This window comes from Bombus vancouverensis, chromosome 15 (genome assembly GCF_051014615.1).
Source record: "Bombus vancouverensis nearcticus chromosome 15, iyBomVanc1_principal, whole genome shotgun sequence".
Lineage (NCBI taxonomy): Eukaryota > Metazoa > Arthropoda > Insecta > Hymenoptera > Apidae > Bombus > Bombus vancouverensis.
This window is the reverse complement of record NC_134925.1, coordinates 879,078-905,095: the sequence shown is the minus strand read 5'-3', so window position 1 is coordinate 905,095 and position 26,018 is coordinate 879,078. Positions and strand designations below refer to the sequence as shown.

The following is a 26,018-nucleotide window of genomic DNA, read 5'->3' as shown; positions in this document are numbered from 1 at the left end:
TCTTAGTTGAAATTTTTTACAGTGTTCTCTTTCTATTGGGCCGATTTCACTTTACTTTGGTCTAAACAGTATGGTTTCGCATTTGCTTGCATCGATTTTTAATTTCCATGTATGGTAGTAATCGTTAATTTTGTCAAAAAGTTCTTGGAGTTCTGTTCTTATTGTTTTGGTTTTGCAAATACTATTGTAAATACTATTGTAAATACTGAAAAGTAACGGAGAATTTACTGTTCCTTGTTGTAGACCTTTTTCTATGGAGAATTCTTTGCTTGATGTGTGTGAATCGTCGGTCATTACGAATGTTTTGTTTGTTATCATGTCCCAGACTATTTTAATTAAGTATTGCGGAAAGTTTTTCTTAATCATTTTGTATATAAGACCTGGGATACAAACTGTGTCGAAAGGTTTTTCGAGGTCTATTAAGGGGGGGGGGTAAGGTTTAAGATTTTTTTGCATTTTTTTTAATTGAATGCATAACATCTTAAGAATATTGTGTCAAAATTTCAAGTCGATTGGAGCAAAATTGACGAAGTTACGAGTATTTTTATTCATGTCGGATGATATTGCCTACTCGACCCGAGCGTGCTATTGTTACTTCGCAGACATTTTTTTCTCTATATAATACCTAATCTTACCCCCAGATCTATTTATAGTACTTAACGACTTAAGTACAAACCTCCTTATACCTGTACTGTATATTTTGTCAGTGTAGAGTAAAAAATTTAGTGTAGGAGTAAATATTCCATTTTCATTAAGTTTTGTGTTAAATTATTACTAAAATGCCTAAAAAAGTTACTAGATCTGATAGACAATCAACTGGTTCGAGATTATAGCGACCTAGAAAAATTGTACCTCCGCATAAACGTAAATACGAAGGCACTTCAACAAATAGCGCGTCAGATAAAAAAATAAGTGACTGTTGAAGATCAAATTACGGAGGATCGTGAAAATATTGATTTTTTATTAGTCTTTTCAACAATTGTTACGCTAGTGAAGAGGTAAACCGATAAAATTCGCTTATGAACGTTTTATACCAGATTTTTTAGTGTTCAAAACTTTGAACCGTTTTCCCCACAACTCACGTTTTCAAAGTCGGTGCCCCCAATTACTTCAAAACTATTGCACCGATCCTTTTGAAATTTTGAAAACTACTTCTGTACATAATTTGCGAGGTAACGCTGTAGAGTTTTTTTCAAATTTGTTAATTATTTTTACTTTAAAATAACAAATTAGCCGAAAATTTTCGCACAAAATCGTGTTTCTCCCTTCAAAGTGTTCCAAAAAAGTGAAAAATTGAAATTTCGAAAAAATCTTCGCAGCGTTACCTGGGGAAAGCTGTTACCTAACGAACGAACTTTAATTTTTTGATTTCTGATGATCCAGCACCACGTTCTGCAATTATACTTTTTTCCGAGACATGTCCGAATAATTGCTGCCATTGCCGTATTTTTTAATATTTCTCCGTGAAAATTTTATACAGTATTCTTCGAATGTCATACTTTAATGTACTATTGGTTTTAAAAAAGAAATTTTAACTGTATCGTCAGAAAAAATTCACAAAAACATGCCTTTTTTTGTACGAATTAACCTTACCCCCCCCCCCCCCTTAAGCAGGCGGCTACTCGTTGCTTTGCGTTAAGCGTCCAGCAGATATCCGACGTAAGTTTGTTTATTGCGTGGATTGTGGAGTGTTTGTGCCGGAAGCCGAATTGAATTTCTGGAATTACGTTATTTTTTGCGCAGGAGGAGGCTAGGGGGTTGTTTATGACTATTTCGAATACTTTGCTTATATTGGGGAGGAGGCTTATAGGTCGTAAGTTTGCAGGTGATGAACCGTCTTTATTCTTTTTTATAATGGCTATTAATTTGGCTTTTTCCCATTTTCTGGGAAAATACCTGTTATTTAGCGCATTGTTGAAGAGTACTGTGTAGTACCATTTTATTTTGTTACGTAAGCGTTTGAACAAAATGTTCGGGATACCATCGAAGCCGGAGGATTTGTTGTTATTTAGTTTGGAGAAGATTATTTTTAATTGGTTGTAATTTGTAAAGTAGTTTGTTTCTGGTTCTGGATGTTTGGGGTTGTCCGAGGTGTTTTCGTTTGAGAATGTGCAGACTGTTTTATTTAGCGCTATGTCTTGTTCTATTTTATTTTCGAGTTTGTTTCTTTCGGCGATGATAATTCTGTTTAGTTGTTCTCGACCCATGTGATCGTTTTGTGTGTGTTTTGGAAAAGTGGGTGTCGATAATGTCTAGTTTTTTGCGTTGTTTTAGATATTTTGTTGGTATTGTGTAGCGGTGTCTTTGTTGGTATTGTGTATCGCTATACCTGCTTCTTGGATGAGCGAGGCTTTTTCTGGGGGCACTTTGAGAGATGGAGATATTTTTTATTTTGTTTGTCAAGTATTGATTTATAGAGTTTGCGAATTCTTGTTTCAGTTCCGATTTTATTTTGTATAGTAGATACTTTAGGAATTCTAAGTCTTCTCTTTTGTCGTAAGAATAGTTGTATTTTAGATTGTCCAATTTCGATAGTATGTAGCTTTTGTCTCGTTATAGTTTTTTTATTTTGTTGTTGATTTAGATTGTTTTAAGTTTGGTACGGATTCTTGAAGAGCTGTTTGTATATGTTTTTCTATTTCGTCTATGAATGGGTCGATTTGTCTGTCTGTTAGGTTGACGTTGTTGTAGATCTTTAGATCGCAGTTCTGTTCGAGTAGGTTTTGGAACTTTCCCCAGTCTGTTTTTTTGTAACTGAACCTGGATATTTCGGTCTATGTTTCAAGTGTTAGGCGCTAATCACTGCGCTGTCGTTGTCCGGTAGTATCTGCTGTCAATTGCCGCAACAATTTCAGCTACGTTTGTTCGTTTAATTTTTAATTCCTAGCAGTTGAGAATTTTCGATATCAAGGGTGGTGTTATCTTCAGGAATGCAATTACCGACCGTCTCGTGAATTTTACTACTACTGTTTCAGTTCTTTTATTTCAGAAATACAGCTATAATTTTCGGCTATTTAATAACCTAATTTTATCTTCTATGGAAATAGAATTTCGCTTTGATCTTACAACGATTCGCAAAAGTATTTTTCGAACATATGTACGTAATGTGTACACTTTTAAATCGATTTCAAATTTTACCAATAAAATTACAATAGCTGCCTCTCTCGCTACTTCTTTAGTATCCGTGCAAGCATACGAACTTTAATATACATTCTTATACCATATATGTATAAGTACAATTTGTTTATCGTAAGCGTTGAAATACTGTTTGTTCGACCAATCGCGGGGAGACGTAATCGCGAAGAGAGACGTCAACGGGAGTCGTAAATTCCCGTTGCGATTATAACAATCGACACCACGAATTGATCAATCCCCTGATTTCCGTTGAGATAATAGGGGGATTGAGTTTGTATAACACTGTGATTCACAGAATTATAAATTATATATTTCCAACACTTAGATTACACTGATGAGCATAGATAGATAATCACTTATCGCACGAAGATAAGATAGATGTGTACGTTAGAGCAGGGCTCTTATAATTGGATTTAGTGTATTAGTGGACGTAGCACTAAAATATATTTAGTAGAGGAGATGTATGCTCGACAATATCGAGAACTGACATTCGCGTTATGCTTAGACTTAGTAGTTGACTTTTCCAACGATGTAGAAGAAGTGAAATTGAACGACGATGCTGCGTCGGAGGAAAGCTAGTGATGGGTGTGTCTAGCGCACGGGACCATCGGATTTGTTCATGGCATTTTAGGTCAGGAAGTGAGGGCAGTATACATTGCTTCGGATTGGATAAACGAAGGTTGGTGGACTAGGAAGGGTCTTAACCGCCCTCGATAGAAAGTTGCTATGGGAAGCATCGTACGTAAGAAAACTAACTTTCCCGTGTCAAGCCGTAGTAAACAATAGTCTTTAGAAACTGATTTAGAAAAAGACATTTGCTGGGTCTGAAGGACCTTAGCAGGCAAGTTACTCGGGTTTATGACGGGTGCTTAAGGCTATTGAGGGTACGCCGTACGGAAGAGCGGACATCTGGTGTCCGTCTGGCCCGTGGTGTGTGACCTGGGCCAGGCAGAGAGTCGCCCGGCGTAACAAATACTTTTACGAGTAAAAACCCTCCTTTTTTTCTACAAATAGCCCTTTTATACAAATTTCTGTAAATCTGCACAGCCTTGATTTTCAGCGGTCGATAATTTTACCTCGATGAAATTTGTCCATCTCTCACGAACGATCAGATATCTTCAAACGATATCAAGTCGCGGAACCGGTGTTAGGACTATCGACAGGCGTGGACGAATATCGAGCCACCGTAAACTACTGTCAATCAGCGATATCCTGTTATACGTCGTTCGATCGCCGTGATTCGCGATATCCTGGTCGTTCCTTGAACGGTCAAAGGTATTCAACGGGTGACGCATCATCGGTTGGAAATGAAATTCGGTAGAACGATGCGAAGGTAATGATACAATTGCAAATTTCAAAATATTATGTTTAAAATTTAGGGGAAGATTTCTAGAATTTTTGTTGCGAAATAATTATTGCTGGGTTTAAACGGGAAATTTGGTTTATCGATTCGGTTTCGAAAAAATATCTTTTTTTACATCTGAATAACGATTTTTATAAACCTCGTTCCGCATCCAATTTCCATTCTATCAAAGCAAACATCGCCATGCTAGCTAACAGTGTGTCGATGATACGGATAAAAGGCGAGTTCAAGAGGCTGCTGTTATATTAAACTCTATGCACAGTGCGTTTCCTAAGTGGAACAAATTTCCTCTACTTTTCACATTTTTTACATTGCAATTAATATTAGTGAATAGACTTTTCAGCGAAATTTTTGGTAAATTCTTCTGTAAGCAGACAACACATGGGCAAGAAGCAACGAAGAGCAAGCTGAAGAATTTTCCAACCACCTTTGCAACACATTTACACCACATAATATCAATAACAGCAACCTCAAATGTCATACAGACGAGGATACGTAAACCATTAGTGCCTCAACTGACAAGCACTACACCATACTTAAAACAACAGCACAAGAAATTAGAAACATAATGGAAAAAACAAAAAACAATAAAGCACCAGGAATCGACCTAATCAATGGCAAAATCTTGAAAAACCGTCCGCCAAAAGCGATAAGACAAATCGCAATAATATTTAACGCAATACTAAGAATCCAATACTTTCCTAAACTATGGAAACTAGCACAGATCATAATGTTACCTAAACCAAGCAAAGACCCACACCAAACTGCATCTTACAGTTAACTACTTCCTGTGTTTTCCAAAATACTAGAGAAAATAATATACGACCGCATAAACCGATAATAGAGAAGGAAAAATTAATACCAGATCACCAATTTGGATTCAGAAACAAACAGCCCACTATAGAGCAAATGCACAGGTTCATTAAAGAAATAATACTAACATTAGAAAACAAACAATACTATACAGCCCTCTTTATGGACATAGAGAAAGCATTTAACAAAATAAACCACGAAAGCCTACTACAAACAATCAGGAAACAATGCCCGGAGCAAATATACCAATTAATAAAATCTTACTTAAGCAGCAGAACCTTTGTAATAAAAATCAAGGACACATACTCCGAAGTTAAAGACATCAAAGCAGGGGTTGGTTCCACAAGGAAGCGTCTTAGGACCAATACTATACACACTATACACGGCCAACATGCCAACAACTACCAATAGCAAAATACTGACATTCGCGGACGACACAGCTGTACTAGTCAGGCAACCCAGAAACAGCAGTCAAATTACTATAAGAACATATCACAAAAATAGAAAAGTGGCTGCAAGATAAAGAAATAAAAGCAAACCTCGATAAATGCAACATTCACACTGCGAAAACAGATACCACTAAACATCCTACTGAACGGCACGCACATATCACAAACAAGGCAAGTCAAATACCTAGGACTCCATTTAGAAACACAACTCACATGGAACAGCATACTAAATCAATAATAGACAAAATACAGACAACAAGGAGACAAATACATTGGCTAACAAGTCGAAAATCCAAATTAAGCATAGAAAATAAATTAAAAATATACAAAACGATCATAAAACCAATCTGGACGTACGGAATATCACTATGGGGGACAGCAGCAATGAGCTATATAAGGAAAATAGAGACAATGCAAGCTAAAATTCTTAGAACAATAGTAAACGCCCCATGGTACGTTAAAAACGAGGACATTCGGAAAGACCTGGGAATACTAACGGTCAAGGAGGAGATTAGCAGATGTGCAGAGAAAGATGTACCTGTGCAAGAAGGTACAGAGAAAGAATAGCAACGCACCCGAACGGACTTTTTTTTTTTGTTTATTTATTAAAATTACAATCAATTCTCGCGTTGAGAATTTTGAAAAAAGTTTCTCTGTCGTGGCGCAGTAACATGGCTAATTATTTATAATAAGTTAATACATTTATTAATTCATTATAAGTAAGTATAATTTATAAATAATAATATTATAAATACGTAAATATTACTTGTTAGAAATATCTAGCTAAATCTAGTGCTTAGGTCTAACCGATAGTGTTTTCTTAGCCTGCGGATCTGGTCCGACGTAACCTAGTAATTAACTGTTAACTCTTTTGATATATCTATTACTACATTTTGTTATTTCTTCTTTGACTATGGGTTACTTGAGGTCGCGGTGGATTATTTCGTTGGTGACATACCAAGGTGCATCCATTAAGGATCTTAGTGTTTTTGATTGAATTCGTTGAAGGATTTCTATGTTGGAGTTACTCGCTGTTCCCCATAGTTGAATCCCATAGATCTATACAGGTTTTAGTATGGTTTTATATAGCATTATTTTGCTCTGAGTGCTTAAGTTAGAGCGACGGCCAATGAGCCAGTAAAATTTTTTAAGTTTAGCCTTGAGTTGCTTCGATTTGTCTATGATATGTTGTTTCCATGTCAATCTCCTGTCCAGAATCATGCCCAGATATCTGACTGAATCCTTGTTACGAATTGTTATATTGTTAATGGTGACCTGGGGGCAGGTTTGTTTTCGGAGCGTGAATGTTACATGTGTAGATTTTTTTTCGTTAATTTTGAAGCCCCATTTGTGAAACCACTTTTCCATAGAGTCGAGACATCGCTGGAGAGTGGAGGATGCAATTATCGGGTCTGCGTGGGATACTAATAGCGCTGTGTCATCAGTAAATGTCGCTATGGTTATCTCTGTTAAAATTGGTAAATCGGCAGTGTAGATGGAGAACAATAGGGAACCAAGGACACTACTTTGGGGTATGCCAGCTTCTATTGGAAATGTTGTGGTTGTGGCGTCTAGGTATTTAAACATGAATTGTCTATTGGCTAGGTAGGACTTTAGGATGAAGTAGTAGGTGTGTGGTAGGATTTTCTTTAGTTTGAATAAATGTCCTTCGTGCCATACTTTTTCGAATGCCTGTTGAATGTCTAGGAATTCCGCTGAGCAATATTTTCTCTTTTCGAGGGTTTGGCGGATCGTATGGGTTACGCGATGGATTTGCTCTACTGTTGAATGTTGTTTTTGGAAGCCGAATTGGTGATCTGGGAGTATTTTCAAGTCCTCTAGGAGTGGAAGGGGTCGATTCGTGAGCATCTTCTCGAATAGTTTAGACAGGGTAGGTAAAAGACTGATTGGGCGATAGGAGCTAGTTTCGTATATCGGTTTACCGGGTTTAGGGATGAGAGTTATCATTGATATTTTCCAGGGCTTCGGATAATATTCAAGACAAAGGATTGCATTGAAAATTGATGTGATGATTGAAATCCCTTTTATGGGAAGTTCCTTGATTGCTTTATTACTTATTTGGTCATGCCCCGATGCTTTCCTGGGATTTAGGCGACGGATTAATTCTGTAACTTCTACAGAAGTGAAAGGTTCAATAGGAGGAGACATTTGGAAGGGAGAGTGCACGTATTCCGCGGCAATATTGGAGGAATGAAGTTTAAATACGTTAGATAGGTGATTAGCAAACAGGTTGACTTTTTCTATAGGGCTACGCGCCCATCCACCTTGCGGACAGCGGATAGGAGGGATTATTTGCGGGGGACGCGTAAGATTCCTGGAAGCCTTCCATAGTGAGTAGTTGGAGTCAGCTGTGGGAGACAGATTAGCGAGATATTTTTGGAAACAGTAATTTTTATAGTTTTTAATGATTTTGGTTAAATTCCTAGTTGCATTATTTAGTTTGCGTTTGTCGTCAGGTGTTCTATGACTCTGCCATATTCTTCTAAGTCTACGTTTTTCTGCGATTTGTTTTCATATGTTATGGGGATATTCATGTTTGCTGATAGAAGTCCTAGTAGGTGTGGAGGAGCGGATAGCGTTTGTTATGCCCGTGTTTAAGTATTCCGTGGCTGTTTCGATATCTTCATTTGTTTTTAGTGAAATTGAGGCTGAAGTTGAGCGATTAAAGACTTCTCTAAAGAGCTGCCAGTTGGTGAGTTGGATAAAGCCATTAGGTGGATTCTCGATAATTGTTGACCGACTGTTGCTATAACGGGGGAATGGTCAGAAGAGAGATCCGCCGAGGAATTGATTTGGACATATCTTGGCGAGATATTTTTAGTTATGAAGGAGTCAAGTAAGTCAGATATTTTGTTGTCAGTGGGTCAGTAAGTGGGTTCATATGTGGTGAGGTAGTTGAGTCTGTTGGTGTTTATGCTATTCAAGAAATTTTTGCCTCTTACTGTGGTATGTCTGCTGCCCCATTGGATATGTTTGGCGTTATAGTCTCCTCCAGCTATGAATCGATTACCCAGTGCATGATGGAAATTATCAAAGTCTTGTTTAGAAATGGAGTGTCTAAGAGGACAGTATACTGCTGAAGTGGTGATTGTACCATGGCAATCTTCTATCGCTACGTTTATATCTTGGAGGTAGTCATTCTGGAACGATGGAAGCTCGTAATGCTTAATGCTGGCTTTGATAATAATTCCGGTGTCGCCGTGGCACCCGTCACTAGCTTTCCTCCGACACAGCATCGTCATTTTACTTTACGTATTCTTCATCGTTAGAATAGTCAACATGTCATCATCGGGTTTCTATCCTTAAATCAATCACTTACTTAACTTATACATACGCATCAGTGTAATTATCTTCTTTACAAAGTTGTTGGAATAAACACTAATTTATACCTGTTAATTCAGTGTAAACTCGATTGAACCACCTCTTTTATCGTAACAGAAATTAGGGGATCGATCAGTTCGTGGCGTCGATTATCTAATCGTAACGGGAGTTTACGACTCCCGTTGACGAATGGTCGAATAAACATCTTCAAAGAAGAAAAAGCAGGTATATTTCGTGCCTAATACATGCGTCCATGTATTTCATTGTCCGGTAAGAGAGAATCTATAATAATCTGGGGTATCGAATGCCACGCGGAAAATGCCGCAACGATAACCAGTCATACTCGATAATACGTTTACGTGCATTTGCCAGTGTTGTGTTATGTTATCTATCGGCGCAAACGGCAGTCGATATTCGTGGTTGTTTGTAGCTCGTACTCCTGGATTATGCCTCGATCCACGATAGGTACGTACTTACGCACGTGCAAAAGAAACGAAAGGAAAGAAAGAAAGAGCTTGTATCCGTAATTTTAGTTGTAATTTTGGATAGAAAATTTCAGTCTATCGTCATTAAGAAATTCATGTTAGACGGAAAATGTGAGAGTCAAATAAAGTTAAGAGCGGAAAAATTTCAAGGTTGAAACGATAAATATAACAAATATGAATACTGTTTATTTTAATTCTTAGACTCGTCCGTTTTTAGGACAATTTGAATAAAAAAGGGAAAATATACTAAAATATTCCCGTGTATATATACATACGTATCAAAGTTTAAATTATTTAAAGTATCTAGAATTCGTCTCCTGCAATGTCTTTTTCATTATTTTCGATGAAAAACGTAATCGATTGAATTTAAAAGTAGGGCTAGTATCGTGTGTATTTTTTTTAAATGAAATCGAATTTTCCAGTACAGAGACTGGAAGAGGATTAACTCGTAATCGGTCGCCTCTGTGGAAAGGAGCACAATGAATTCGGTGAAATTTGAATTTATATTGGAGCCAGACTGGTCTGTGATTGTCTACCGGGCTTACTTACGATTAATTCCGTAATATTCTTGCTTCTCCCGTTCTATTTACCTATACATTATTCATGTCGACGACAGTCGTTGTAAAAATATGACGCAAGTATGAAAGTCCCACATTGGGATTTTCCATTCGCGGTTTTTAGTAGCACATACGTATATTGATAAATTTTATTTTAACTGTGAGAACTGTAGAAAATGTAGGGCGGAAGTTAAGATTGCTACTAATCGTAACTTATTAAGTTATAGTTGCTAATACATGATCAATCATCATTTTTAATCGTATAACGTCGGTAACTGTAACGATTTTATCTTCAGTTAATGACAAGTTTCATGTACACGTACCAGTTCCATTAACTTGTACGCCATTAATATATCGAGCGAAATTTGTATCCGCACGGACACGAGCAGCGTGTTGTAATTTAGCCACTAGTAAAACACAAATTTGTTGAAATTTTAATCATACGAACACAACCGAGTTGAAAGTTTCTATCCTCTTCCCGTAAAAATTAAACTCTTCTTTTCTCTCTTCTGCCCCTCTTGTACCGGCGTGAAGCCTTAGCGCGAATTCGTCAAACATCTACGTCTACTTTCCTCGGCAAATCGCTTTTTCGTATATCGGAATTTCTGAATGTCTACTTCTGTACATCTATCTGGATATCGACATTTTTATAGTTTCGGATATGTACCGTTGGTCTGAATTTTGGTTTTATCGTAGACAGTGATAAGAAGAGACAGTGAATAAATCAACCGAGCACTTAAGTATCGATTAATTGTTTCTCGATTCTGAAATAACGTAAAAGACGATCCGTGTAGTAAAGTTTGGAAATAGTAAGGGTAATCCGCGCACCGTATTATAATTTCACATAGAAGAAGAGAACCAAGGAAATTACAGCTCGGCTCGAGCGGAATAAGATTCCTAAAACGGAGTCAACGAGAATCGGCCACTTAATCAAAAAATAAAGTAGGTATTTGTTTTGTATCATTGCGAGTCACAGACATCGTCGCGAGTCGCATGAACGTGTAAACTCGATTGATTTTACCGACACGTCCTGTCGTGATATTAAACGATATTTAACGTCAAATATTGATCTTCGTTCTTCGTTTTTCATCGCGCGTCGTGTACTCGTTACAGTAATAATTCTACGAGAACAGCGGGTAATTGCATGGAGCGTATTCGATATCTTTTAAGCAAAGACGATGAATTTAATGGAATGATACAGACACTGATCTGTGAAAAGAGATGTACATACTTGAGTTTAGAAAACGAACCTCGCAAAACTCCAACTACCATGACAACTTAACAAATATATATGTCGGGTTTACATTAGAATCAGGGTTAGGGGCGTGAAACGAATCTTCGTTTGGATTACACGTGTCGCTATGCAATAGAGAAGACTTCGACTAATGCAAATACGATTATCATAGAACTGGACAAGTAACCGTGGTAATTAGATACTCGAGAAACTAATGACAATGATCTTAGGTTCAATAACGAATCCGCGGTCGATGGGATGATAGATGAACGTGCTCACAAAATCTAAGTAGGACGCGTAATATTCACTGGTCGTAAAGGGGTACTCTTTTCGTCGATGAGATCGCGAGAGAGAATGAATTTCCCGTCCCGATGATGCCACAGAGGAAAACTATATGGGGTGTGTCTGAGGACCCGAGATCATCGGATTCGTCGAGGATAGCCTTCGTTCGAAAGGTGAGGGAATTTGACGTTGCTGCTAATTGGTCAATCTCCATATCGGTGGTTAGAAAAAGATGCTAGCCGCCCTCGAAGGAAAGTGGCTAGTGGGAGACGCCGTTCGTTGAAAAATAGGTCTCTCCTATTTTCCCGTAGCTGGGACAAAGACTGTTTGTTTGAAGGACTTTAGTCAACTAAATCATAAGATTTAGCCAAGGACACCGGAGCCGTCCCTCTGGAACTTCGGGAAAATCCGTAAAATCGTAATTAAAGTTTACAGTCGCAATTAAACAATTTGCCGTCATCCTGCCCAATTGTACCTGTTTGCGATTTGTGATAATAAACTTGGGCTCAAGGCGACCATCAGTCGCCAAACGTAGCCGTGGTCAACGGAGCGGGCGCTTCGCCTAACAAAGGTGTGGAATTATAGTATGACCCTCGTTAAAAGAAATACCAATAGAGGTACTTGACAGTAAAACATTCCAACGGTTCCTTCGGACAATGAATACCCGATGTTGAGGCACGTACACAGCACAAGTCCAGTTAGCCCGAGAACCCGCTATAAAACCTGGGTTTTTCCGGCAATTAAGATTTTCCAAACGGACAGACGGTCTTTGCCCCAAACTGGCCAATTGACAGCGACGTCAATCTCCCTTACTTACAGAACGAGGGCTATACTCGACAAATCCGATGATCTCGTGTCCTTAGACACACCCCATCATAGTTTTCCTCTGTGGCATCATTGGGACGAAAATTCATTCTTTCTTGAGATCCCACCGACGAAGGGAGCAGCGCCTGACGATCAGTGAGTTTGAGTTAGAGCAAGTATACCTTTCATCCCGTTGACCGTGGATTCGTCATCGAACCTAAGACCAACGTCACTAACATCGCAAGTGCCCAACCACCGCTGTTGATTGTCGAATCGGTAGTGTCCATACTCGTAACATCAGGCCGTATCTTCGTTATCACACAACGATGGCCAACTCCAAGGGAGGCCTATCAAACGCCCACAACCCTGTTCCTGACTCTTCTCCGACATACATATAACGGGAAAAATTGTTCCTAACCTAACAATTTTCCCAACCACGATACCGAATAATCAACATATTCTTTATCAACACTTTCCACGTGAAAGCAAGATAGAAATTTCATAGCATGGTTTATGATCGCTCTAACACACATCTCTCGTGTTGATCAGTCGTTTAGATGTCTCTTGATTATTTTTCCAATATACGATTACATACACATACACATATACATATACATACAGCGCTGTGCAAAAGGCTCGATCCGTTTTTATCGATTTTGTTAATCGAAATATGGCTAGACAAATTATTTTAATCCTTTACGCTATTAAAACTTTTACAATACGATCATCTAGTACAGTGCCATAAACAATTTTTATACCGTCAATCGCTATCGACTTCTCTATCGTTTTCAACCGACAATGAGTAACTATTATCATCATTCTTATCTATTTTCTAAAAAAAAAAAAAAAGAAAAAACATTGCTTCGCAACAAAGCTTGAACTGTATAGAAGTAATTAATCGAGTAATTTGTCCTATTTCTTTCAGAAATATGTCAGCGAGGGCTCAACTGTTCGAGACTGCGTGCCAGTGTGCACAGAGAAGGGTGAGTTGCATCCCCGTTACTAGTTTATCGCGATCTATTACTGCGATCCAATCGTAAGAAGAAAAGTCTTAGCTTTAACTTTAACACTAGAATTATCAATCTTTAACTCATACGTACGTACTGCATGTTAGTCTATATTCCTAAGGATTATATGCTCGTTATTCAAGAGTTATTATCTCCTTTGAAATCTTAGATTAGAATGAACAGGACGTATAGCATCTTACAGGGTAAATAAATGAAAAGTCCATAAATTTAACGTCGCACTAAAAATTTTACGTTTGTGATAATAACATTACATTTTTTTCATTTATATCCGTTTACCGAGTTTCCCAACTGTGTTAATCAATTTCTTTAATCCAATCAATTCTAACATTCGTGTTACCAATTCTTTCCATTCTACTTACATCCATTATGTGATTTGTGCGTTGTCATTCGTTATCGAGGCAAGGAGAGACGAAAGTAGAAAATTTGAAAATCCCGCTGCTTATCAAAATTGCTACAAATTCACGTAATTTCTCTTATCGTAAAGATATATCGTAAAAAATCGTTGGGAAATCGAAAAAAAGTCGACTTCATTTTTCTTTTTCTTTCCTTTTTTTTTTGTGGGCGCATGCATTTATTTATCGTTTAAAAGTCAAGATTTAAAAACGTTTAATTACTTTTCTTCGCATTTTAGAAAGAGACCAACATATCCTTAACTCATCGACACCGAGGTATATCTGGCTATCCGGCACATTTCTAGTGGACAAATCACGTTGTCTGCAGACAGTCTCGATACGTCTTTTGTCGACTGTCGGCGGACGATATATTGTAATATCGTAAAAGAGTTTGATTAGAAGTCGGTTGAAAATAGAAAAAACCGTGTACGTCGTCCTTCTGTGGTTTGTCTACATTTAAGGGCGCCTATGTGACTAAAGTCACCTAGTTCTTGCAGAGATATGAAAAAACCAATAAACAACGCTAGAACAGAAGGACAGTTTCGGGTTCAAGGAGGGATGACCGAGAGGTCAGAGTGTGCGAGTCGAACAGTGAGTGTGTGGCGAGAATCAGAGTTGATCGAGACATGGAAGAGTAGAATTGAGAGAGCTAATCGAGTCGTTTAAGTGTTGTGGAGTTGAGAGAGAGAGAGAGAGAGAGAGAGATTCGTCGTGACGAGAGTTGCCAAATAACTGTGAAGTTATTTAAGATAGATACGAGTATCGCATTTAGTTTCAGTTAAACAAACATCGTTTTCTGTCCAATTAATACCTGTATATTCAATTCATTATTAATAAATTGTAAGTAATCGGGAAAAAATTTATATCTTAATTTCCACGATACTACAATATGCAGACAGTCGACAGTGTAGACGAGGCTGAATCAACGAACGTATACGAGAAATAGATAGATTAATCGATTTAGTGGCCTCTCCGTCGAGAATTTATCTGTTACGACCGTTCGCGGAGAGACGCGGTCGCGAGGAAAACGCGTCAGCGAGAGGCGTAAATTCTCGCTACGATTCGGTTAATCGACGCCGCGAATTAGTCTTTCCCCTGTTTCGGTTAAGATAACAGAGATGGTTAAATGAATGTAACACAGCATAGTAAGTTATATATCACTGTTTATTCTAACAACTTGTAAAGAAGATAGTTACGCTGATGCGTATGTACGAGATGAGTGAGTGACTGATCTACGGGTGTATTCCCGGTCAAAGTATGTTGACCATTCGAAGGATGTAAAATCAGTACTGTCTTGGGAGACGATGCTGTGTCGGAGGAAAGCTAAGGATGGGTGTGTCTAGCGCACGGGACCATCGGATTTGTTGGTGACGATTTTGGCTAAGAGAGTGAGGGAAATAGGCTTCGTTGTTAATTGGTTAAACGAAGGTTGGTGGACTAGGAAGGGTCTTAGCCACCCTCGATAGAAAGTGGTTAGTAGGACGTGGTTAGTACGTTAGAAAAACTAACTTTCCCTTGTCGAGCCGTAGTAGACAATGGTCTTTAGAAATGCTTCGGAAACAGATGTTTGTTCGGTTTGAAGGACCTCGACTAGGAAATTCCTGAGGTTTATGGAAGGTACTTGAGACTATTGAGGGTACGCAGTAAGTATCCGAAGACATCTGATTGCCATCTTTCCCGCGGTGTGTGGCCTGGTCTAGGTAAAGTGTTACGCGACGTAACACTATCGTTAAAAAGCTTTCCGGCAACGAAAATGACTCCCTGGGGGTTCGCGAACGCGTCACAACATTTTCATTCTCTGTTATCATTATTATTATTATTATTCCACGATATAGCAACGACGCGACGTACTTTCAACATTTTAAACCTGAATCATTGTATCGTATCATATCGAAGCTCTAATAATTTTCAATCTTGAGAGATTATCATTTATCGCAACAATGATGTCGCATAGAATAAAAGAAAATGTTCTAACGTGGACACATAAGTAATCGATAAACGAACTTCAAACGAGTCTTAATCAGAATTCAAATCGATCGATCGCATCATTGAAAAAAGGCAATGGAAAGGAATAAGAATTAAGAGTCAGACAACTGGAGCAATGGTCTCGAAAAGCATGGAATCGGCTATCGATGGGGTAAGTGACCTTCACCCGTCAATATCCCAATAAAATAGAGTGTCGAATGTCTGCCGGGAAAAAGTTGAGGAGCTTTGGACATCTTGAACGAACGAGAGAAAAAGAGAAGCAAGTCGTTGGAAAAAATTCGAGTAACGCGATCGAGTGTAGATGAGACGCTTTCAAATTGAAAATCCGGCCTACACTTTTGTAAACTTGTAATCGGCCAGTGCGTTAAAATAGTCAAAATGTTAAAACGGAGCGTTCGCGTCGATGCACTCAACCCTCTCGGAAATTCTGTTTCACCAGATCCTCTGGCCTACCTCTGTGACAACTTTGCTGTCTGGTTGCTTCAAATACATAGTTTTATTTTCACCTCTTTCGCTACAATCTGTTTTATCCTGTACGTGTATTTTCGACTTTTATCTTAGTTTTTATTTTCAAGTTGGCAGGGGTTTAGTTGCGAAACAACTTTTCCGAATAGACTCTCGTATAATGCCGCGACCCCTCTTCATCCTTCTCATTCATCTACCTTTCACGGAAGAATTTTGACAAATTTTTACGCCACTTTTACTACACTAAATGTCGCCGTCGATTTATATTCTTGTTTACCAGCTGTGCTGGCGAAACGGCTGCCAGAAACAGTTCTCCCATACTCAGAACGGAAAACAAGGAATTCCTCGAATAGACAGAAAAACGCCATTTCAGACTTTCAATACGCTTTCCTTTTTCCTCTTCCTATCTTTTATTTCCGTCTATCTCCCGCCCTTTTTCTTTTTTCTTTTCTTTTCCTTTCTTTCCTCTATAAATTGATATTCGTTGAACTTTTCTCCACGATTCGATTGGAGTAAACGTTAAACGGAAATCCTTTCGTCGATGAACCTTCCTTCTTAACGAGGTCTTTTACCCCTCTTTTGTTTCAATAACTTTTCTCGTCCCTCTGGCCTACTTTTAACAAGTTTCTCATTTGCCTTACTTTTCAATGGCGGAAAGGGGGAGAAAGGTTCTTTCATATTAGAAGAAATTGCCTTATTTTCTGACGATGCGTGAACGCTTTCATTCACGAAACCGCTTCTTCTATTTCTTCCGTTACTGTACGCGCCTTTTACGATGGTTCGTGTTTCTACTTTTTCGAATTTCATTCAATGGGAGAGGATTATTCGAACAATGATAAAAGCAGTGACTTTATTTAACAACGAACTATATTTAATTGGACTAGTCCAACAACTGATTTTATATTGGTTAATATCATGGTTAATGATATAAATTACATTGTGCTGACAATAAATATATTAATAATATCATTGTTCACCCCTCCCCCTCAAATGATAGCTTTTCATATTCTGGAACGTTCTTATTCGTATTAGAACAAAGGAAATTTAGTCTAATTCTTGTAGCAAGCGTTCAAATAATTTCGTCTGAAATTCTCAAAAAAATATAGTCTAAAATTTTGAATCTAAAATCCGTGTGGTGTCCAATATTGCAAGATTCGATTATCGGACAAAACAAACTAATTCCTCGATACTAATTATTATGAAGCTCGATCGCGTAATAATTCTTGGAAATGAAATAAAGAATAAATCGTACTGTTTCAGAGGCCTGGAGCACGAGGACGTACTGTTGTCAGGAAGACGGTTGCAACTCAGCTCCATCGTTCGTATCTAGCAGCTGCTTGACGATGCTTGCGATCACGATGGCGGCCTTCCTGATGCTTCGTGGCTAATACGTCGTTTCCGGCGACCAAGAGACCGCGAATGGAAGCAACGGGATCCCTGTAACGCGAGAATCACCGCGCTAACCGATTATCGTCGATTATTGTCCTGGCCCTCTTGCTGACTGGACGCTGACCAATCGATAGTCGTCGCCGATCGATCGGCCCAAACCCTATCGCGTTCCTACCCTAATCGATTTTTCTTATCGCCGTTTCCTGTTTCGACTTTGACTTTCAACGCTGATTTTGATTCTGCACGTTGGATAATTTCCTATAATCACCCCTCGCGAATGCAAAATATTTTCTGCTTCTTAATAGCAACGACTTATTTCTCCTTCTTGTTCTTCTTCTTCTATGAATTGATTTTAGTCACGAGATTGGAACAATGATAATCATTTAGGATAATATTGTTAAACGAATGGAAAATCTTTCATGACTTTTATTCTCGTCCATTTTCTCTTCTTTTCTCCCGCAGCAATTTATCTTTTCATTGTTGAAAGAAATATCTATCGGAGAACTGTATTTGCTAATGAACATGGTTTTACTAGTATAATACTCGGTTCGAACAAATTCATGTACAAATAACAACAAAATATAAACAACCAAGTGCTATCATTCCTTGTGGTTAAAAGTAATTCAAATATAAGTAGGTACATGATTCTCTTCCTTTCAATTTTTCAGTCTTTGTTTTCTAGAACCATTCGTGAACGATCTTATTCAACTTAAATTTATTATATTAGCCATTTAAAATACTTTTATTTCGTTCTACAAATAAGGCTAATTGCGAAAAAATTCAATTTTCTTTCTTCTCCTAGGAACTCTTACGCGGGTACTCTTCTCCCCGGCCGAAACATTTCCGACATATTCCCAATCTAAATGCATATTTTTATATAAATTAAACGTATATTCTAAGTTTTCAAATATTTAGCATCGTAATTATTATAATCGGCGTATATGTTGCCTAGTAAATTATTTTATATAATAATTCTGTTGACGCAATTATTATGTCCTTGCGAAACGAATCGAATATTCATTACCATTGCATCTACACTCTTAGAAGAAGAGCATCATACCGAACTTGTAGTTACCCTATATACTGTTCCATAAATTCTCAACTATCGGTATACTCGAATAAAAATTGACGACAAAGCAGGTTGCTAAGATACTCCTTATAAGACAGAAAGTACTAATTTTAAGCGTTCTTACATTTATTTCATCCTCTGAGGAGACAAAGTTAAATTTTAGTAGCAACAAAGAAGAAACTCGGTCTTACCGGTGAATTTCCATCGATCAAGCCGAATTTACATTATTTCACTTTGGAGGAAAGGTGTAAATTCGGCTTCGGATGTTCTTCCTCTTACGCTGTTGCTCGCCTCCAACATCTTCGCTACTGATCCTTCCATTCGATTTATTCCAAAACTTTCCATTCCATCACTGTGTTTCCTTGACTTCCCGTTCGCGGTTGCGTCCCGTCGCCATTATGAGCGTTGGATTTCTTCAGTCAGGCGTCCGCTCAAACTCGAGTTAAACCAATGAAACTCATTCTTCGAGATTTTGAATGTGTACTTCGATATCTTATTCGTATTATGTACTCGTTTTGAACATTTTTTTAGTATCGTGGAATAATTTTTCAACTTCTTAACTGATCAAACTAAGTTAATTCACTATTTAGATTCACGATTCATGATTAAATATAATTTTTGTATTTATAGAATATTTATTATTTAATCAACTAACCGTTATAGGTTTCATTTGGGGATTAAACAAGCTATATCGCATAGAAAACTTTTATTTTCGAAATAAACGATATTCAAAAACATATCGATCGAATCTACCGAAAATATAGATCTAAACCTGTTGATAAATCTAGAGCAAAGAATGAACCTAAATGTATAAAAAATAACCTGAAAATATTGGAAATGTTTTTATATACAGGTATATGTAGGTATGTATGTACGTACATATGTATGTATAAATACATACACACATAAAATAATACAATAATCTTAAAAAAGAAGTTATTTATCACTACCACATTGATATATCGTTTCATTTTTGTTAAACATGAAAAACAAACATAAATTATACCACGTTTATACTTGCATCGGATAAAGCCGCCTTATTAAATTAAATGTTTACATTGTATTTGATTTATCTAAACTCTGCAGATATTCTAATTTATAATTATTCATCGTTCAATTTTTTACTTCGACTTTAGTAGTTTTTCTTTTTCATCTTATGTCGATTGGGAGGCTCGAAGAGTACGGTAGATTTCTCTGTCGAAAGTGAATTTTACTTGGCATTCTGTATTTAACAAGAACGATGATCTTCTTTTCATTTTCAATGAAAAATTACTCCCTCCCCGTATTCTTTGTTCGCCGCGAAACCTTACTTCTCCGCTTCCCGCCTTAAAAGACTTCCTTTGGTTCTCGATAATCGATTTTCGATTTCTTCATTCCCTCAGAATCCTGCTCATTTTACAATCGGTTTTCCATTTGGCTCCTCAACTTCTTCCATTTACCAAGCTTATTCTTCCACATTTTCCTTCGTAACGCCTGCTTTTTTGTTTCTTCGCTGAACCTTTCCCGATACTCGAAATATGTTCTTCGAGTCGCTCCTTCCAATCTTCCACGACGTTCATCCGATCCTTTTTCTCAACGAGACAAATCAATAAATAAAATAAAGCAAAACGGAAGGGAGACAAAAATATAAAATAAAGCACAAACAAAAGAAATATTAAGCCAAATATAACCGCGACGACTATCGATTCCAGTCGAGCAAGGATGGTCACCGTGATCTCGAGGCAAAATATGTCGGACCACAAGAAACTCGTGCTCGTGATCTCGATGGCGAATGAGCGCCAAACGTGAAATCGGAAACAAAAAAGAACACAGCGCGAAGATAAAGGGATTCCCAAACTGGCTGGATCGTTCGTGGTCGATCCATCTTTCTATAGATCGTAAGATTTCAGAACGAAAAAAGATGGAGGATTTGCGGGTAAACAACGCGATGAAAGTTGAAAGAGGAGAAAGATAGGAACCGCGGAAGAAAAAAAATTGAACCCGCGTGAATATACATACAATGTATATTATGTAACCTACATACAGACAACAGTTTAACGAGGAACAGTGAGGATAATAATGATAACGTTATTACTATGGATTATTATTACTATTATTATTATTGATTTATTATTATTATTATCGTGAATTATTATTACTATATTGCTACTAATTACTACTAATCACTACTATTACGATTAACTATTACCATTACTAAAGATTAACGACACTAAACAGGAAACATCACACCGATTATACATAAACTGAATTATGCATATATGTATGTATGTGTATATATATGTGTATATATATATATACACACATATATACATAGTAGAGATAAAGACCGATAGACGGCGAAATTGAGTGGAAAGTTTGTCGATTATTACTACTACCGTATTGTAACTTGTAACCGCTTTGAAGTAGCCTTAATAATTGTAATTAACGAACGCACGCGTGAGATATTAAAACAAACTGCGTGTACGTTATTGGTTGGCGTGAGGGGACAGCGCATTGCCCCGTTTCAATTCTCTCTACATTATATCTTTCTTTCTTTCATTCTTCTTCTTCTTTTCCTTTCTTGCTAAATCAAATCTACCAGGAAATCACCCTGTGGAATCTTGTGAGATTTTAAATTTAAGGAATAGCTTCTCAATCAACAGTTTCAATTTTTCCACAATTTCACTATTTCCACACTGCTCACAAGGTCTGTCAATTAACAGATCATTCGTCTAACAATGAATCGATTATCAAGAGTAGAGTATTTACGAGAGTAGCGATTGTCGCACGAGGTAGTTTCCGGTTCCATTCTATCACCGAAGCACCGGATTACATGTCCAATGCTCTTTCTCTCTCTGTCTCTGTCTGTCTGTCTGTCTCTCTCTCTCTCTCTCTCTAGGCTTTACAAATTTAAATCAAATTTAAAAAAGCATAAATTTTCCTTCTCTACCAAGTTCTTTATTTTTTTTTATTAAATGGTAAACCGTCGTGCTCGCGATTTTTTTAATAATTTTACAAATTAAGTAAGAAACAAAGTGCCACTTATTTTCAATTGTCATCATTTTTAAAACACGGAATTCGGTCACATGATCGAGATCGAAACGAGCGCATCCGCTCTCTTCTCTCCGCTGACCAGCGTCTGAAAATTCCTAAACAGTATGAACGTAGTACTATTCATAGTAGTACTATTAGTCGGTAAGAGTAAGCCAAGCGAGTCACAAAACTGTAGAGGAAACGGTAATCTATGAGTTTCGCGAACGAGTGCAAAGAAAAACTAAAAAATCTAAAAAAAAGATCACGAACGTAGCGCGTCAGAAATTTACTAGCGATTACATATCTGTTCTTGTGAAATTAGGCCAAGAGACGATTTATCTAAAGTGAGACTTAGCTCGAGTCTAGCGTAAACGATACTTAACGCTTAATCAGTTTCCCGTCATGGATGTCGACCGATCGATTAACGTTGTTGTTATTGTTGGGCGAATGTTTCGAGGTAGATATAGTAACGTGAAACTGTGAAGCGTAAAGTAAATATTTAAATTATTCGATTTCTTTAGGAAGATAACGCAAGTAAGCCGATTTACCTAGTCGCAGGTTTTTGATGAAACGTTATTTCATTCACGATGAAAAAGTTAGATTAAGTTTGGGTTAGGTACTGCCATTATGCACTGCAATGGAAATTTGTGAATTTGAATAGATAATGGATATAACGGAGAAATAGTATAACATGTACACGACAAAAAGAATTAAAGGTGGAAAAGTTAGCGCAGAATGGGATGGAATTTGAAATAAAAATTTCTCGTCTGGCGAGATCCGACGTAAAAATATATCAAGGCGCATCAAGGAAAGTACATGCATATACGATGATGAAAATTGTTTTAATATTCAGTGGTATCAGTATTGGAAATTTGTCAAGTCACGGTATCATGCGATATGGTACAAATGTTAGAAATTTGTCAAACGTTGTCACGTTGCAATATTCGTCATTCTTCCGATATTCACACCATATCCTTCTGCGCAACTATTCTTATATATAGTTAATTATATACATGCGTGTATATAATTAATATTCTGGTACTTACAATTAGTATAACGAAAGACACGATCACGAATTGAACTTAACAACGACACAACACGAACCACTCGTTGAAGCTTCCAATGTTTAAATCCGATAGCAATAAGGCGCTTCAGGCTTGAATTACGAAAAGCTACACGAGTTATCGATTTGATAATTAATTAAGAAAGATGTTTCGTCAGAGACGCAGGAGAAATCGAGTACGAATATCCTAATTCTATGATATTTTGAAGTAAAGAAAGAATGTTCGCATTACGGGCACAATCGTCGTGGATTGCCAGTTCAAGTATCGCTTACACTTTATCCATGTATTTTTATAACGCAAAGTGGTGTACGCGTAGATTCACGATCGTTGTGGCTCAAACCTCCATCTTCCACGCAGACATATGATACACGCGTGCATGATGATTGAACTTAACCCTTTCATAGGCGGCGAAAATAGTTGAAAATAAATTTCCCCCTTCCTCTATGCTGCTAAATCAAACGCGTAAACAATCGTAGAAAACGGAAAATCAAATTTTAGTATAAATATGAATTTAATAAAATATATTCGGCACAGCTGATGATATTTACCGTCATATTATTTACCATCCTTGTTTCTAAGGGATGGTACAAAGGAAAGAGATAAATTGGTTTTACCGAACTAATCGCACGTTTTATTTAATATGGTTTATGTCGAAAATATCGTATTAAAATTGTGCTTGTACACGTGTGATAATTAATAAGCATCTACTACCCTTATTCGTAAGCAATGGTAGAAAGAAAGAGAGATAAATTAATGAAAACAAACATAGAATATATTTTATTGAATACGATGCTTTGTACTGAAATTGTTGCTTTCTTACAAAAATTAGTAGCGTCGAAGAAAATTTTGTGCCCACGAAAGGGTTAAGAAAAATCAAAAGTAGTAAAAAAAAACATAGATTTTTAATGATCTCTACCTCGAATCATTTCGTATTGTTATACGTATACAATAGAGAAAGGATTGTGAGAAGGAAAGGACGAAATGAGTCATTGAAGAAGAGAAGAGAGAACGAGATCAATGAAATGCTTTCGAACAATAAATTAACGAGTTGCAACGCCATATCACGATAATTCTAGACGACTTGTTTAGCGTGTAAGATTTTACTATATCCAACGAGGGAGTCGTTGTCTGTAACGATAATAAATCTAACATCGTTCCAAGCTCTTAATAAGTTGGCAAAGGTCAACGAGTAGACGAGAATAAAGAACGGAGTAAACGAGAAATTAGAAAAAAGACAAGCTTGCGCCTGAAATCGAAGAAACGCGTGTCGCGCAAACGAAGACCGACGTGCGCACGTGGACACATGATTTTCGCGAGAAAAAGTTGTTTGTGGCTGCGAGTATAGATGTTACGACGCTCGCTTCCGGCACTGTTTTGGTAGGTACGTTATTAAAGAGGTTCGTGAGAGATAAAAACCGATAAAAAAACATACGTCTAAATAAGACAATTGTCCTTTTTTACTTCCTCTTTTTTCGTTTCTTAATTTAGAGTAAATAGTATGCGCAAAGAGAAGGACGAAGGGAAATGCGAGATCAGAGGGTTAAAAACTTAAGAAGAGTTGCGCAAAACTTTATTCGCTCGCTTCGGTGAATGAATAAACTCGTACTGTCGTCTTCTCTTTTTTCTTCCTGTAATGGTTTAGAAAGATGGTGGTAAGAGACGAAGTAGAGTGTGAGACTAGAAAGGGAAAAGAATTTTATGAAAGTTCATTTGTTCTTTACGGTGAATTATAAATTCTTGCGAGTGTACTAATAATTTGCATTCCGACGATTTATTATTTAGCGTGATGTGCGATTTATGTAGCGGTGGCTTCGAGTGCAAGAATTTTATTCTTCTGTTATTTTTCATTTTATTAATTATCGTGGAAGGAATTAACAGTTCTCGAAGTTTTAAAACGAAAGAGCAAGAGAGACAAAAGTGGTCAAAAGTGGAAAGAGCAAAGTGGTCAAGCTGGCTCATCGGATGGATATATACAGGGTGTTCGGCGGCAGATGTAACAAAATTTAAGGAGTGACTTTTAAAGCTAAAATAAAATGAAAGTCGAGAATAGACTTGACAGCATATCGGAAATTTTGCATAGAGTAGAAAGGACTAACGTTTCCTCGAATTCTTTGCCTCTGTAAATAACTAACAAGTATAAACATAGTAGCAGGTATAAACGATGTTTATATAAATTTCACACATGCACCGCGATCGTCCCGTCCGCGGCTGACCACACAACAATCGTATCAAGGATAACGATCGTTTTATATTACAGTAAACGTTCAATATAGCCTCTGTTTTCTTGCAAATAAGGTACATAAGAAGCACGATACATACAAGACACACTGTACACGCTCCACTGTACATACAGCTGCATACACTACACACCCAAATCATCCGCGTTGCAATGAAATAATACTTGATATTTCCCTTCTCTATGGAAATACATAGTTTGGTCGACTACAACTGCTGGTTTTCAAACCTCGACGCAAGGAACGAGATGGAAGTAGAAACTCGACCAACCGCACACTTTTCACGAGCTTCCGGTGGACCGCGTACTCGCGGTCGAGATTTCTGCCAATTACAAGACCGCATCGAGTGCTTGATTAAATTTGTAGAAACGTTCCACCACCAACACAGAAACGTGTAACTATATGTTAAAAGTGGAGAACTGTGTCGCGGAGGAATCATCCGTTAGGTAGATGATCTCAATAATTTCAAAGAATATGCTTTTTACAATTACGTAGCCTTTATGTAATCATTGTAGAAATTACGTGGTAGAGTCAAGACAAGATTGGATTTCGTGTAGAAGGTCGGGGAATAGAACAGCTGTTCTACTTCTGTACATTGTATTTCAGTGATTCAAGTACCAGGGTGCAAGTAGATATTATTATTATTAGGATTCGAATCGAATAACTAGAAAGTTTCGAACCTTCTGGGACTATTTGCAACAAAAGAAAGAAATAACAAAAGATAAGAACAATACAAGCTTTAAGTAAATTGCGACTAAACGACGCAAATCCGAACTTTTTAGTCGTTATAGAAGCACTTTGAGAGATACACAGAGATACAGCCAAGTGCGATCAAACCATAACCAAGTATGTTGAAATATTCAATAAATATGTATACTTTAACCATTTATCAAAGTTATTTAGCCGATATTTTTT

The 26,018-nt window shown here is 37.4% G+C and overlaps 2 protein-coding genes across 6 annotated transcripts in view; one reads left to right on the top strand and one right to left on the bottom strand.

Moving 5' to 3' along the window:
• Positions 1–25,985, top strand: part of LOC117164494 (U-scoloptoxin(05)-Sm1a) — an 80,455-nt gene extending 54,470 nt beyond the window's left edge. The window contains exons 3-4 of the mRNA XM_033347585.2: positions 13,390–13,447; positions 17,596–25,985. Coding sequence (XP_033203476.1) covers positions 13,390–13,447; positions 17,596–17,723 — 186 coding nt within the window. The 3' untranslated portion in view covers positions 17,724–25,985. The remainder of the gene's footprint in view (positions 1–13,389; positions 13,448–17,595) is intronic.
• The window catches only part of Mitofilin (inner membrane mitochondrial protein mitofilin), a 114,285-nt gene that overhangs the window by 45,958 nt on the left and 42,309 nt on the right, over positions 1–26,018 (bottom strand). The gene's annotated exons all lie outside the window — the stretch shown is intronic.